This window comes from Bactrocera latifrons, unplaced genomic scaffold (assembly GCF_001853355.1).
Source record: "Bactrocera latifrons isolate USDA-ARS-PBARC rearing strain unplaced genomic scaffold, ASM185335v1 scaffold_185, whole genome shotgun sequence".
In the NCBI taxonomy this organism is placed as follows: domain Eukaryota; kingdom Metazoa; phylum Arthropoda; class Insecta; order Diptera; family Tephritidae; genus Bactrocera; species Bactrocera latifrons.
Window position 1 is genome coordinate 385,119 of NW_017535352.1, and position 12,970 is coordinate 398,088.

General features: G+C 36.2%; 1 protein-coding gene across 12 annotated transcripts in view; it reads left to right on the top strand.

The window, feature by feature from the left end:
- The window catches only part of LOC108967369 (Down syndrome cell adhesion molecule-like protein Dscam2), a 155,407-nt gene that overhangs the window by 85,200 nt on the left and 57,237 nt on the right, over nucleotides 1-12,970 (top strand). The window contains exon 6 of one of the 12 annotated variants that reach the window (XM_018930734.1): nucleotides 2,029-2,152. The exons of the other annotated variants lie outside the window; for them this stretch is intronic. Coding sequence (XP_018786279.1) covers nucleotides 2,029-2,152 — 124 coding nt within the window. The remainder of the gene's footprint in view (nucleotides 1-2,028; nucleotides 2,153-12,970) is intronic. 12 annotated transcript variants of the gene reach the window in all.

Genomic DNA, 12,970 nt, shown 5'->3' on the forward strand with positions numbered 1-12,970 from the left:
TTTTGTTTGTAGTTTTGTTTTAGGTTTTCGTTGTTCATAATCAATTCGGTAAATATGTCATAACTGATGTTTGGCGATGTCGACTTTCCACCTAGTACTTCATTCATCACATKCTTCAAAATTAAWTCTAATACATGATGTTGGCATCCAATATACTGCGGTGGGGACAAATGTTTTTCCTGAAAACAATTCTGCAGTAAACGAACAACTCCACTTTTAACCCCTGTAATAACGTTTGTTGTGTCACTAACAATCATTTGAATGGAATTCCAAAGGTTAAATTTATCCAATACATTCCTTATTCCTTAAAAAAGTTATAGAAAGTTARTTAATGCTCTAAAAATATATTATTAAATAGAAACCTTCAAAAATTGACAAACTTTTCCCGTTTTCAAGAATCATTGCCGCTACTCTTACTTTCTTCCCAAATTTCTTGCCGTCGAAATGAATGCACCAAATGTCATMTCTTAAGGAATTCTTATAATTTTTTTCCAAGTTCAGCGCTGCTTTAATCATCGCTTTATGAATACCTGCTTGTGTTGGTGTTGCTATATTTGTTCCTTCTTTGGACAATTCATTGCATATTTTAGCGGCATTTTTGGTGCTTACATGGGCTGTTGTTACCATTGGCACTGCTACTTTTGTTGAACACTTCGCATTTCTTTTTCTTTGAAGAGGAGCTTTATATTCACCAACAGGTGGAGAATGTAATTGCTCGACAGATTCAGCTGATGATGTTGAAGTGTTGAGCGCCACTTTATTTAAATACGAGTTGCTTTGAACATTTTTTCTTAAAAGGGCAGCTTTGGAGGGATCCACACAAACTGCTTTAGCTGTCGTGTACCCAACTTCTCCATTTGTAGTTGTTTGGAGTTCATACAACTTTTTGTCCTCAGTTCCTAGCCAGACACCTTTTAAATCAGTTATATCACATAACTTSTTGAACGCCATTGTAACATTTCTGCCATCCGGGAATTTTAAAAATGTTGAATAATCATTTAAAACTTTTGTTATCTTCCGTTGTGCGGGTATACGTGTTATGCTCGGAAAGTTTAGTTTCGACCACAAGGCAATCATGTCGTTTGAAATAATCTGGCATCTTTTCTTTTTCAATTTCTCCGTGTTTTTGATAATTCATTATACCTTCCTATAATCACGGTCTGTTTTGGAATCTTACACAATTCACTCAAGGGGTTTTCAATGTTATTGAATTCTCTTCTCTTATTCTTAGATTTTTCAAATGTTATTAAATTGTTTTYCCATTGTTTTGAATTTTTTTTTAAAAGACATTGTTAATTAAAGAAGACACTTTCAMTCCAGCCGCCACGCACTGAATAAGAGACCGACAGCTAAATAAAGGCAACTGGCGCGACGCTTATACGAAGTTTCAATCATTCATAAAGCATTTACCGTTATCTATTTTTGTCATATGCAAAAAGTACGACGMATAACGGAAGAAGAGCAAAACAAAACAGACACAAAGAACAGAACATAATCTCATATGGTGTTTTTTCTTGGCATATGTATGMAATTTTCATACGAATTTTCAATTTAAATTCTGCGTGAAGTTTTTGAAATAAATCGAAAAACTAAAAACGCAGTTATCATTTTTTTACTATTCCTCATCGTGTTATGGCATGTAAATTTTTTTTTTCTCAAAAAAATCGAAAAAGTTATACCCCTAATGTGCATATAACATTTTTCTCAGAACCCRTAGCAAGTGTGGGTCCAAAAATCATTGCTTACGATGAGTTAACGAAGGTACGCGGCAGATACGCCACCGATGTAACACTGCTATGTCCAKCACAGTCTTATCCGGTACCACTTTTTAGGTATTGTAAAAATTTTTTCCCCGTAGAAACGGTTACATTTTTCGAACACACGAAAAACTCCAAAATTCGGGTAGTTTTCRGAGCAATCTACATTTACATTTATATTTATACATTTTAATATGTAATAATATAATTCTAAACTTTTAGGTAAATATTTTCCGAAATTTCATGTAAATCTTTTCATTGTTGTCTTTAGAGCCTGTTGGTAGCGTGAGTCCCCGCCTTACTTCCGGTGATAAAACTAGAAACGTAGATATAGCTTTGGGCGCTAGTCAGACAATGCTTTGCCCAGCTCAAGCCTATCCAGTGCCAATGTTTAGGTAATGACTTTGTCGCAAAAGTGAGTCTATGTGTTTAATATTTATCTAATTACATAGTTTTTAAAAGCTCAGTCGTAATTTTGATAATAACGATGGCAGTTTTCAAGTTWTTCTACTTACATAAGTACTTTGTCGTTCGCATCTCACATTTTCTTTGATATGTCAAAATTGCAGAACCTATTAGCGGCGCTGCACCACGTGTAGCCCTCATACAAAAAACCGGCATAGAGTTTGTACAACTCGGCGGTTCGCTGGGTATCCTATGCCCGGCACAGGGCTATCCCGTGCCAAGTTATCGGTAAGCAGAAGTAATGGCTTCATTAGGCGGCACTCTTGTAGCAGCAGTATTGAAGCCAGCTATAAATTTARGAAGTTGATTATATTAGTTTACGAATGTTTCCCAAAATGAAGCTTGCTTTAGGTCTGAAAAATTGAGCAAGTTTACAACAAGGATCGAAAAATTGTGGCTTTTTGAATTTTCTCGACAATTTTCATCGAACACACTTTCACAATTTTTTTAAGATCAAAAGTACGAAACATATCTAACAGGCCGAACCTTAAGCAGATGAAAAACGATAGTAACCGGCCTAATTGGATTTTCTCTGATCTGGTAGTAACTTTATGTGTTATATGTTATGGGATGTGTTTTTTATTTGCTTGCAACTATGATTTTGAAGCAAAWTATATAATATTCAGGCAGTTTTGCATATACCATTGTTTGTTTAGTAAACGTCAATTATTTAAATAAATGCATAATTTTAGAACCTGTGAGCAGTACAGTACCGAAGGTATCCTCACTTTCCAAATTCGATGTAAAAAGTTATTACTTGGGTAGCACATTTGCATTATTGTGTCCAGCGCAAGGTTTTCCGGTACCGGTGTTTAGGTAAATTTTTGTAAAATTTGAGCAAGGTTTTTTAAATTGTTAGGTTAGTTTGGTCTTTTGCGATACCAGATGTAGTTCAGTAGTGAAATCCACGAGAAGTAGACAGCCTTTAGGATGCCTGCGTTTGACGCGAATTTTAGCAGAATCTGTGGCCCCACTAGCGATACCTCTTCAAGCGTCTCAAATGCTTAAAGCGCAGCCTTTACAATGCAGGATAAGTGCACAAAAGCTGGTCCATTGTTTCCTGCCTCCTAGCTGTTGACGTTTCCTGCATTCCTGCAGGCATGTACCGCCACCGTACTGTGACCAATGAGTATTCCAATCATGTTCCCGCAGCCCCTTCAATCGAGTGCCAGTAGGAAATTTGCATGTATATTTCTGATCTACCGTTTTACTTATAACTTTTACAGTTCCTGCACCCTGGTAGATCGTTCCATCGAATTTTGATATTCCTAGCTATGCGTTTGTTCAGATCGTCGCATAAACAATACCTGTATTGTCCAATGTTGATCATGTTTTCTGGTGCAGCCGTACAATACTATTGACAGTCTCGTCCACATTTTYATTGTCCTCGATGCCTTTGTGACCTGGCATGTAGTAGAGTTGAAATCGTTTGGTTCTGGCGACACTCTTCACTGCTGCCCTAGTTTTCAAGATACTTATGGCCGATATACGACACGAGGTTATAGCCTTGATTGCTCCTTGGCTGTCCACGTAGATTTTGATTCAGGAGACCTCTGCTTGAAGTTTACTRCAGTGGTCCAACAGCTAAAAGGCCGCCTTATGCCAAAATCTGGACAGTATAGCCCCGCACCAACTGCGTCCTCCTTTTTCAAGCCATCCGTATAAATGTGTTTAATGTGTTGCACGAAGCTATCACGTCTTTATGCCAACCATCTTTTTCTGTGTTTACTCTGAACCTTCTTTCCCAATTGAAGAGTGGAATCTGGTATTCGGTGCATGCCAAACCGCCATTACCCACCGGGYGGGTTGTGTTTAGTATCGCGCCGGTTAATTTTGGCTCACCGTACCTAAACGAGAGAACAAAATTGGAAAATTTTAAACAGGCATGTATGCTTAAATTATCGAACTTTATTTTAAAATATATTTTATAAAAATCGGTTCACAAATTTTTCCACAAATTCACTTTAAAAAATGCTATTTTTTGAAAAATTCTAAATATATGCTAGTGTATTTTCATCTGTTGTGCATGGTACTAAACCAATTATGGATACATTTTCACGCACATATATTACTTATGAATTATAAAAACCACTAGTAATGTCTTTAATTACTTTTGATTGTTAATTTCTTTGTAAATCTTTAAATAAAATACACCTTTTTCTGCATTGAGTTCAATAATGCGGAAAACCAAAATGACTGCCTAATTTGAACTGTCAAATTACCGAGAAAGCACGAACAAAAAGGAATAAATTAAACCCACATAGCAATAAATGTATGAAGAGAACGCGAAAAGGTGTTCAGTACTAAAATATTGTTGATTGCGTAGCCGGTGTTGGATCGGCCAGGGTTATTTTTTTAAAGCGCGGCCGAAGGCCGCTAGTACGGAAAGGAATGAAATGCTAAAACACTGTGGAGGAAAAGGTGTTCAATGCAAAAATACTGTGGATGGCGTAGCCGGTGTTGGACCGGCCAGGGTTATTTTTTTAAAGCGCGGCCGAAGGCCGCCAGTACAGAAAGGAGTTCTACGCGAAGAACCCTGAACACCCCGGTGTTGAATCGACCAGGGTTATTTTTTTGAAAAGGCGGAGGAAAAGGAAAAGGCGTTCAATGCTAAAATACTGTGGATGGCGTAGCCGGTGTTGGACCGGCCAAGGTTATTTTTTTAAAGCGCGGCCGAAGGATAGATGCAATTATATACGTATATACATTGCACTGAAACATTTTGGCTTTCTTTATTTTGATTTCTTGTCCATACAAAAATGTTGGCTGGGTTGCATTGGTTTCAGTTTGTATGGAAAAATGAGCAAAAACACTGATTTTTGGTAATTTTCAAAGGCCTCCCTACAGGTCCATAGGGGATCTAGGGGGYCGAGGGGGGGTTTATTAAAAAGTTCGATCCTTCCTCTTTCCAATAAGGGGTCGGGAGGGGGGATAGCCCGACCCTGTTTTTCTCCATAAACGATACTTAACCGGCGCGATACTAAACATTCCCCCACCGGGCTTTGCCCGAAGATTCTACCAATGTAAATTAAAAAGTTCAACGAATTTGTAAACGCTATTAGCTCTACCAAAAATTTTATGACATTCATGCAGTTTTCAAGTGAAAATTTCCTACATTTTTCTTTCATTGTGATTTTTGAATAAAAGTTATTACAATTTGCACAGAACCCGTTTCCAGTACGGCACCCAAAGTGCCACCGGTTAGTGCACGCCCATTAAGTGTGGCTCACCATTCAAGCGTTTCGATTTTATGCCCTGCACAAGGCTACCCAGCGCCAAACTTTCGGTAAGCAATGAGGAAGATTTCAAGAAATTTGAAAATTCTTTTAATACGGAGACTTCAGGCAGTTTTTTCCTATGTACTTATATCAAATGTGTGTTAAGCGGTTATATCCACATGCATCTCAGAAAAAATGAGCTTTTGTTAATTTTTAAGAAGCTTTTTTATTAGAAAATAATAAATAAAAATGTAAATTAAGGCATTTAATGTGTTTTAATAAGGATTCATTTTAATTGCTTTTTAAAGTCTCTGATACTGTGGATGAACTCCGAAAAATCTTGTCCGACGGTGAAAAAGATGATATTCATCTTATTATGCTTAAACCATCATTACCTGAAATACTGAGAAGGTTGTGTGAAAATTTAAAATAATTTGGTTCTGCCGCTCTAAGAATTTTTTATCACCGACTCTGAAAACAGTGTTACAAACACGCTCATATCTCCGAAACTATTTGCCGGATACAATTTTCGGAGAATTTTCCTCAATATGTATACATACATACTTACAATGTAAAGTCTCACATGGATATAACCCCTTAAATATTTAAATTCTATTGACATGGAGTGGTTTTATCGATAAATTCAAATGTCCTTGTTACACTTTTCCAGAACCTGTTTCTAGTTCGCCACCAAAAATTAATGCGCTCACCTATAAACCAAATATTGTCGAGTCAAATGCGGAAACAGCAATACTCTGTCCGGCGCAGGGCTACCCAGCACCTAGTTTTAGGTTTGCTATCCCAATTTTTTTTTAATATTTATTTAAGATAAAACATATTGAATTTGTTAAGGAAATATTAATTTGTATTCCAAAAAATCATTCAGACAGTTTTCAACACAAAATAAATTTGAACATTCAATAAATTTTTGTATCTAAAATTTAGAACCCGTTTCAAGTACTGCTCCGCGCATACCTTCAATAATGAGTAAACCCTTAAATATGGCGCATGGAAGTAGTGTTTCATTACTTTGCCCAGCGCAGGGATTTCCGGCACCCAATTTTCGGTAATACACATTGAATGCCACTAAATTTAATTTTAGATTTTAAAATCAAAAAATGTTTCGAAATATTGTTATTTTCAAGTTGAGGCAAATATAATGAGTTCAGATAACGTATTATAAAAATATATGCCAGAAATTTTTAATAATTCATAAGGCCGCTGACAGTCCCAACATTCATGCAGCGTTTTAAAGCCTTCTGCTCATATTCTTATATTAATTTTTTAGAGCCGATTTCAAGTGCCGCGCCGCGCACCCCATCCCTAGTGCACAAACCTTTGGAATTACGCGCCACCAGCGATTTATCTTTGCTCTGTCCAGCACAGGGCTATCCGGCACCAAATTTTCGGTGAATACATAGTTTGCAATTCATTTAAAATAAGTATAAAGACCGGTGTATTGTTTTCAAGTAAATCAATAAACCAGGCTAGTTGTACGAATTTCAAAACACTTCAGGCAGTTTGTTGCGTCATATTTTTGTGACGTGGGTTTGGATTGCATATTTGTTGCGTTGCATTTGAAAGTCGCAACTAAATTTTTTATTAAATAAAAAATATCTTTTTATTTCTGTTAATTTAGAACCTGTTGGCGGTAAAGCGCCAACATTGCTCTCGCACGACATGCGTCGCTCATGGAACGAGCGCATGCAGGGACGTGATTTAGCCATGTTTTGTCCAGCACAGGCGTATCCAGTGCCAACATTCAGGTGCAAAATGCATTTACGCTATTTATTATATTTGCTTGTGTTGCAAAATTTATGATTGATAATTTTATTCATAGAGCCTGTCAGTGCAAAACCGCCTACACTGTCCGTTGATACCAAATGGTCTGGTATAGAGCGACGCCTAAATGCTAATTTTGCTATACTCTGTCCGGCGCAGGCATATCCAGTGCCGGCTTATAGGTTAGATATACTCAAAAATACATATTTAGTAAATTTGGTCAAAATACAAGTTATCGTGAAGTTTGTATAGAAACTATGGAAATTTTGTAGTGCACCACAACAGTTATCGATCATTGAGAGTCGTCTAAATGTACTATTTCTGTGTTTCTACTGACTCAGCAGGCGCAAAATTCTGATTACTATACAAAGTAATGCAGTGAGATTCATTAATACTGGACAAATTTCGTGAACACAATTTTTGCATTAAAATATTGATWTATTAGTGTGTTCCAAGATCAGACAAGAACGCTTTGGTAACATTTCGTTCAAATTATCTCTGATAAAGGGACAAGTTTTCATAAAAGGCGACAAGAAAATTGTTTACAATTTATATTTACCAGGTTTTAAAATTCTTATTATTATTATTATTTTTGTGCGACAGTTTTTTTTTTTTTTAAACAATACGTACCATTTATGGACATCTCCATTAGCTAGGCAAAAACACTGTGTCGGTGGGTGTCCGTTATGAGGAGTTTCATTGTATAATATCTATGATTTATTTAATTACTTGTTATAATTCCTTCCCGATTAACAAAATAACTAAATAATAATTTAACGAGCCTCGCTTGGAAAATGTCAAATAGGGCGTTCGTTACATTCATTCTTGAATTACACTACAACAACTTACACATAAAAWAAGCGTTCGGCAATGTGGAATAAGTATACAAACATATTTATATGTACGAATACATACRAATATGTACGATTTCATATATGATGTATGTGCCGATGGCTTCATGACAACTGCCCTCAGTGGCTTTTGGAGGCTGTCTGCACAGATAAAGTAGAAGAAAGCAGAAGTAAACAAAGCGCAAAGGCAAGCGTAAAGCAAAAGCAGACAAAAAAAATTTTATCTACCAARCGCAACGACTCCGTTTGAAGTCGCACAACAAAAACAAAAGCCGCGAAAAGTACGCTTTTGTTTACAAACCCATACCACAAAAATCACCACMTCGTACCAAGCAACAAAAACAACAACAACATAATTTGTGGTTTATTTGCGCCGCGTAAATGTGTGTCATTAAACAAACCATTCATACAGCTGTTCGATGGTACATATCAGTTGACGCACTCGCACGGTTGCATGCAACTTACTGTCCTTTTCACATAATGCACGTCGGCAATGCGCATGTGCGCTACGCGTCAAAAATTTCCCAAAACAATTACCCCTACTCGGCGTACATGTGTTTTGCTCGCCATATTCGTAAACAGTCAGCAGTCATCTCGCTTGCACACTGTTTTTGTAATTTTGTTTTGATTACGCTTTTCTATTTAGAAACTGCAGACAAAAGAGAATGTAAAAAACTGGTTTTCTGCGTGCGCATGCTAGAACGTAACGGCAATAGAAGTTTYAATCGTTGCTGCTGTCACTYTTCAACGTGCATACTGCACTACGCAGCTATTTATGAATGAATCGGATCGCTTGCTGCAGCGTGTTGCGTCGCTGCACGTCTACGCTGCGTTGTGGGTAATCGTCGGGTCACGTTTTTGGGTCACCGACCTCTTACTGATATGTTGGCAGCGTTTGTTTGTGCGCCAGTAGTTGCTGTTACGGTCGTCGTATATGCTCGTCGGAAAGTCATTCACATGTGCATATACATACATACATACATACATATTTTTGTAGTTGCTTTTTATTACCAACTACCAGCATTTTTCTCATGTTTTCACTTTCATGGATTTAAAAATTCGCGCACAATTTAGCTAGAGGTTTGCCATTTGCCGCTCAATTTTCACTTTCCGTTTATAGTTTTGACATTTGTGTTGTTAGTGTTGTTTTAACCCATATACATGCATACGTACTACAAGTCTACCTATGTACATGTAGTTGACATTGAACTTTTAAGGGGGTAATAGACTTACCTTCGTATGWGTTTTGTTTCTTCATTGTTGTTTTACTCCTTTTCATATAGTCCAGCTGATTGGTTGCTTCGTTTTTGTACRTCGTTTAACCTTGCTATTTGACCTCAATTGATATTGTCACTTATCACATTCAAGTTCATGGTTCGCACGCTCTAGTTTTAAGCGTAAACTGGGTCAGGCTAAAAATATGTGAGACACGGAATTCATAGTAACTTTGACCTTTGGTGAAGGCTAGCAAATTCAATAATTCAAACAAACTAATTTATCAGAAAATACAATAGTAAAGAGTATATTGTTAAATGGGAGGCAGTTTTCAAAAGCAATTTCAAAATAAACRTATAATAAGTATTTCTTCAAATGCAATAAGTAAGCGCTATAATAATATACATACATCTCTAGAGCCCGTCGGTGCTAAGCCTCCTACATTTTCGCTGGAGTATAAATTAATTGAAGTGCAAAAACAAGAASATACTGGCTTTGCTTTGCTGTGTCAAGCGCAGGCTTATCCAGTACCCGTAATAAGGTAAAGGAAAAATTAAATGTGTATATAATATTAGGTTAGATATTTGATTATGTCAGTCTACGGCATTTATACAAGTTGTACGTTCGTTTTCTCATTATCTAAGGCCTAGCGAACTTAATTTCATTAATTAAATTAAAAAAGGAAAGAAAATACATTAATTTCGGCTGCACGTTAATCTGTTCTAACCTTCACTGGTGTATTTCTTATACCATACAGGGTATAAAAAGATCTCTATCAAAATTTTGATTGGTCCGTTTATACGGCGACTGTATGTATGCCATAGTAATCGATAGTGTATGCTATAGTTGTCCGATATCGGCGGTTCCATATATCGTGGAGAGCAAAGCAAGAGTACGGAATTTCAGAGCGATACCTCATAAACTGAGGGATTATTATACGGCATGGCTAAATCGACTCTGATGAGGTGGATTTAAGATGATTATTTAGGAAAATATTGTATAGGTTCTCCAAAGTATTTTTCAGGGTATTACAAGCTTCGTGTCAAACTTAAGATAGTTTAAGTTTAAAAAATAGATATTTATTAGTTGTTGTACTTCGAAACTCCTCAAGCGTATTTCCTGCATGAAAAAATGTCATGGAACCTCATCAGCTTTTAGAATTAATTAACATAATTGTTCATAGTGCAGACTGGCACGATAAATTTTTTCTTTGGACAGTCTATTAAATTTNTTTTCTTTGGACAGTCTATTAAATTTCTTTTATTTTTTATTATTACTTTTTTTTTAAAGCACGATGGTTGAAAAAAACGTATATTAAAACAGTTTACCTTATGGAAAATATATCACCCCACATTCAGGAAAATATTCTTCAGTATTCGCACTCTATTCTCCTTTCGAATAATAAATATTTTCAGAGCCAATTGGTTCGAAGGCGCCTGCCTTCTCCGGTGAGGTACAAACATTTTCGAGCCGAGCACCAATATACTCTACTCTAGCGCTTCTCTGTCAAGCTCAAGCGTTTCCTGTGCCCGTGTTTAGGTCAGAAGAATGTATTTTGTAATTCAATATAAGTTTAAATTTAAATGTTCACGACAAACCCCAACATTCGGCACCTATTTTCAATTATAAACGACTTTAGATTTCTAATTGCATATATCGGTAATTATATAATATTTAGAACCCGTGGGCTTTAAAGCACCTGCATTTCCAAGTGTTGCCAGCACCTTCACAATTTATGCACCTAGKCGTAGTACATTGGCCATGACATGCGAAGCTCAAGCTTTTCCGGTACCTATTTTTAGGTAATAAGTGAAAAAATACTGAATTTATAGGAAACAAAAATATAKAAAACTTAATCGTTCCACCTGAAAGTTACAGAAAACATAGAKATTAAATTACGTCCATCGTTTATTTTATTTATTTCAATTGAGTAATGCGCGAAAATCATCCACCATTCAGCGCGCCACCTGCCAACTGGTCTTGTTATTTATTATATTATAATATATTTGAAATCTTGTATGTATTTCTTTCTTACTTCAGAGCCTGTCGGCGCTAAGRCACCAACATTCTCAAGTGATTCCAAGGGTAGCATTTTTGTACGCTCAGTGAATTCTAGCTTTGCGCTTTTGTGTCAGGCACAAGCTTTTCCTGTGCCATTTATAAGGTAAAGGTTTTTATAAGCCAAAAGTYTGAAAATAAATGGCTTTATGTTTGATATTCCTTTATATTCAGGCAGTTCTCATATTCAATAAATTCCCATATCTAATATTTTGACAATTAAAAATTTTTAGAACCCGTTGGAGCTAAAGCTCCCACTTTCTCCACCGATTCCAGCTCATTTTCATTTACACGCAGTGTCGGTCAGAGCTTTGCATTGCTTTGTCAAGCTCAAGCTTTTCCGGTACCTATAATAAGGTTAGTTTTGTTKCGATTTAAGGGCAAGAAGAAAATAATTAACAAGATTATGTGCCACGTGTTTTTCCAAAAAATTGAGATTCGTGTACACTTAATCTCAATTTTTATTTTATTTTATTTATTTATATTACATATTAAAATATTCTTGGGCAGTTCTCAATTATTGAAATTTATTGATTTTGTGTATGTTTTATATATTGCAATAAAACTGCTTTTACATTCATAGAGCCCGTTGGTGCTAAAGGTCCCACCTTTCCCACCGTATCGAAAATAAGCACACTTATGGGTAAAAGTTTCAGTGACATAGTGCTTTTGTGTCAAGCTCAAGCATTTCCAGTGCCGCTGACAAGGTAACGATTTTATAAGATTTAAAACGTCCTCCCACTTCTAYTACATTCAGGCAATATTCATACAGTTAATTTTTTGTAAAAAATTATATTCAATATTTAGATAATTKATTTTGATTTTTAAAGAACCACTTGGTGCCAAAGCTCCCGCATTTCCAACCGCTTTAAAAAGCGGCACATTTATTGAGAAACAAGGCAAAGACCTTGTGCTGTTGTGTCAAGCACAGGCGTATCCGGTGCCTTTATTTAGGTAAAGAGCTTTAAGCTAATTGTCATATAAAGTTTTTTAAAATTGTTTAAAAGCTCTCAACAGGCAGTTTTCATGATCTTCTTAGTCAGTATGTATTACATTTTATATTTTTCTCATTTTCAAGAACCACTTGGTGCTAAAGCGCCCGCTTTTCCCAACCTAGCGAAAAGCAGCACTTTCGTGGAAGCTCAAGGCAAAGATTTAGTGCTCCTGTGTCAAGCTCAAGCCTATCCAGTGCCATTATTTAGGTATACCTGCCAGTAAACCTTTTCTTTTAATTTCGCATTACAACGCAGGAAGTAGTCCTTCACTACAAAAAGCTTKTTTAAWACTTTATTTTACATGTAAAAAGTTRACACCATTTCCTTTTCAATATATTTTTGTAGAACCGGTAGGCGCTAAGGCTCCTACGTTCTCGACAGACTCAAATGTTTTCTCCTATATACGCGCCGTGGGACAAAGCTTTGCACTTCTGTGTCAAGCTCWAGCTTTTCCGGTGCCAATAATAAGGTATTGCTGACCATTGTTTAAACAAAAACTTATGCCGATATGATTTTCGCTAAGGGGCTCCGTTACACTACTAACTGGTTCTGTAAATTTGTGATTGAGTTATTAAATTTTTTTGGATGATTAAATAATATTTAAAGTTATTCTCAATTTATTGTAATCC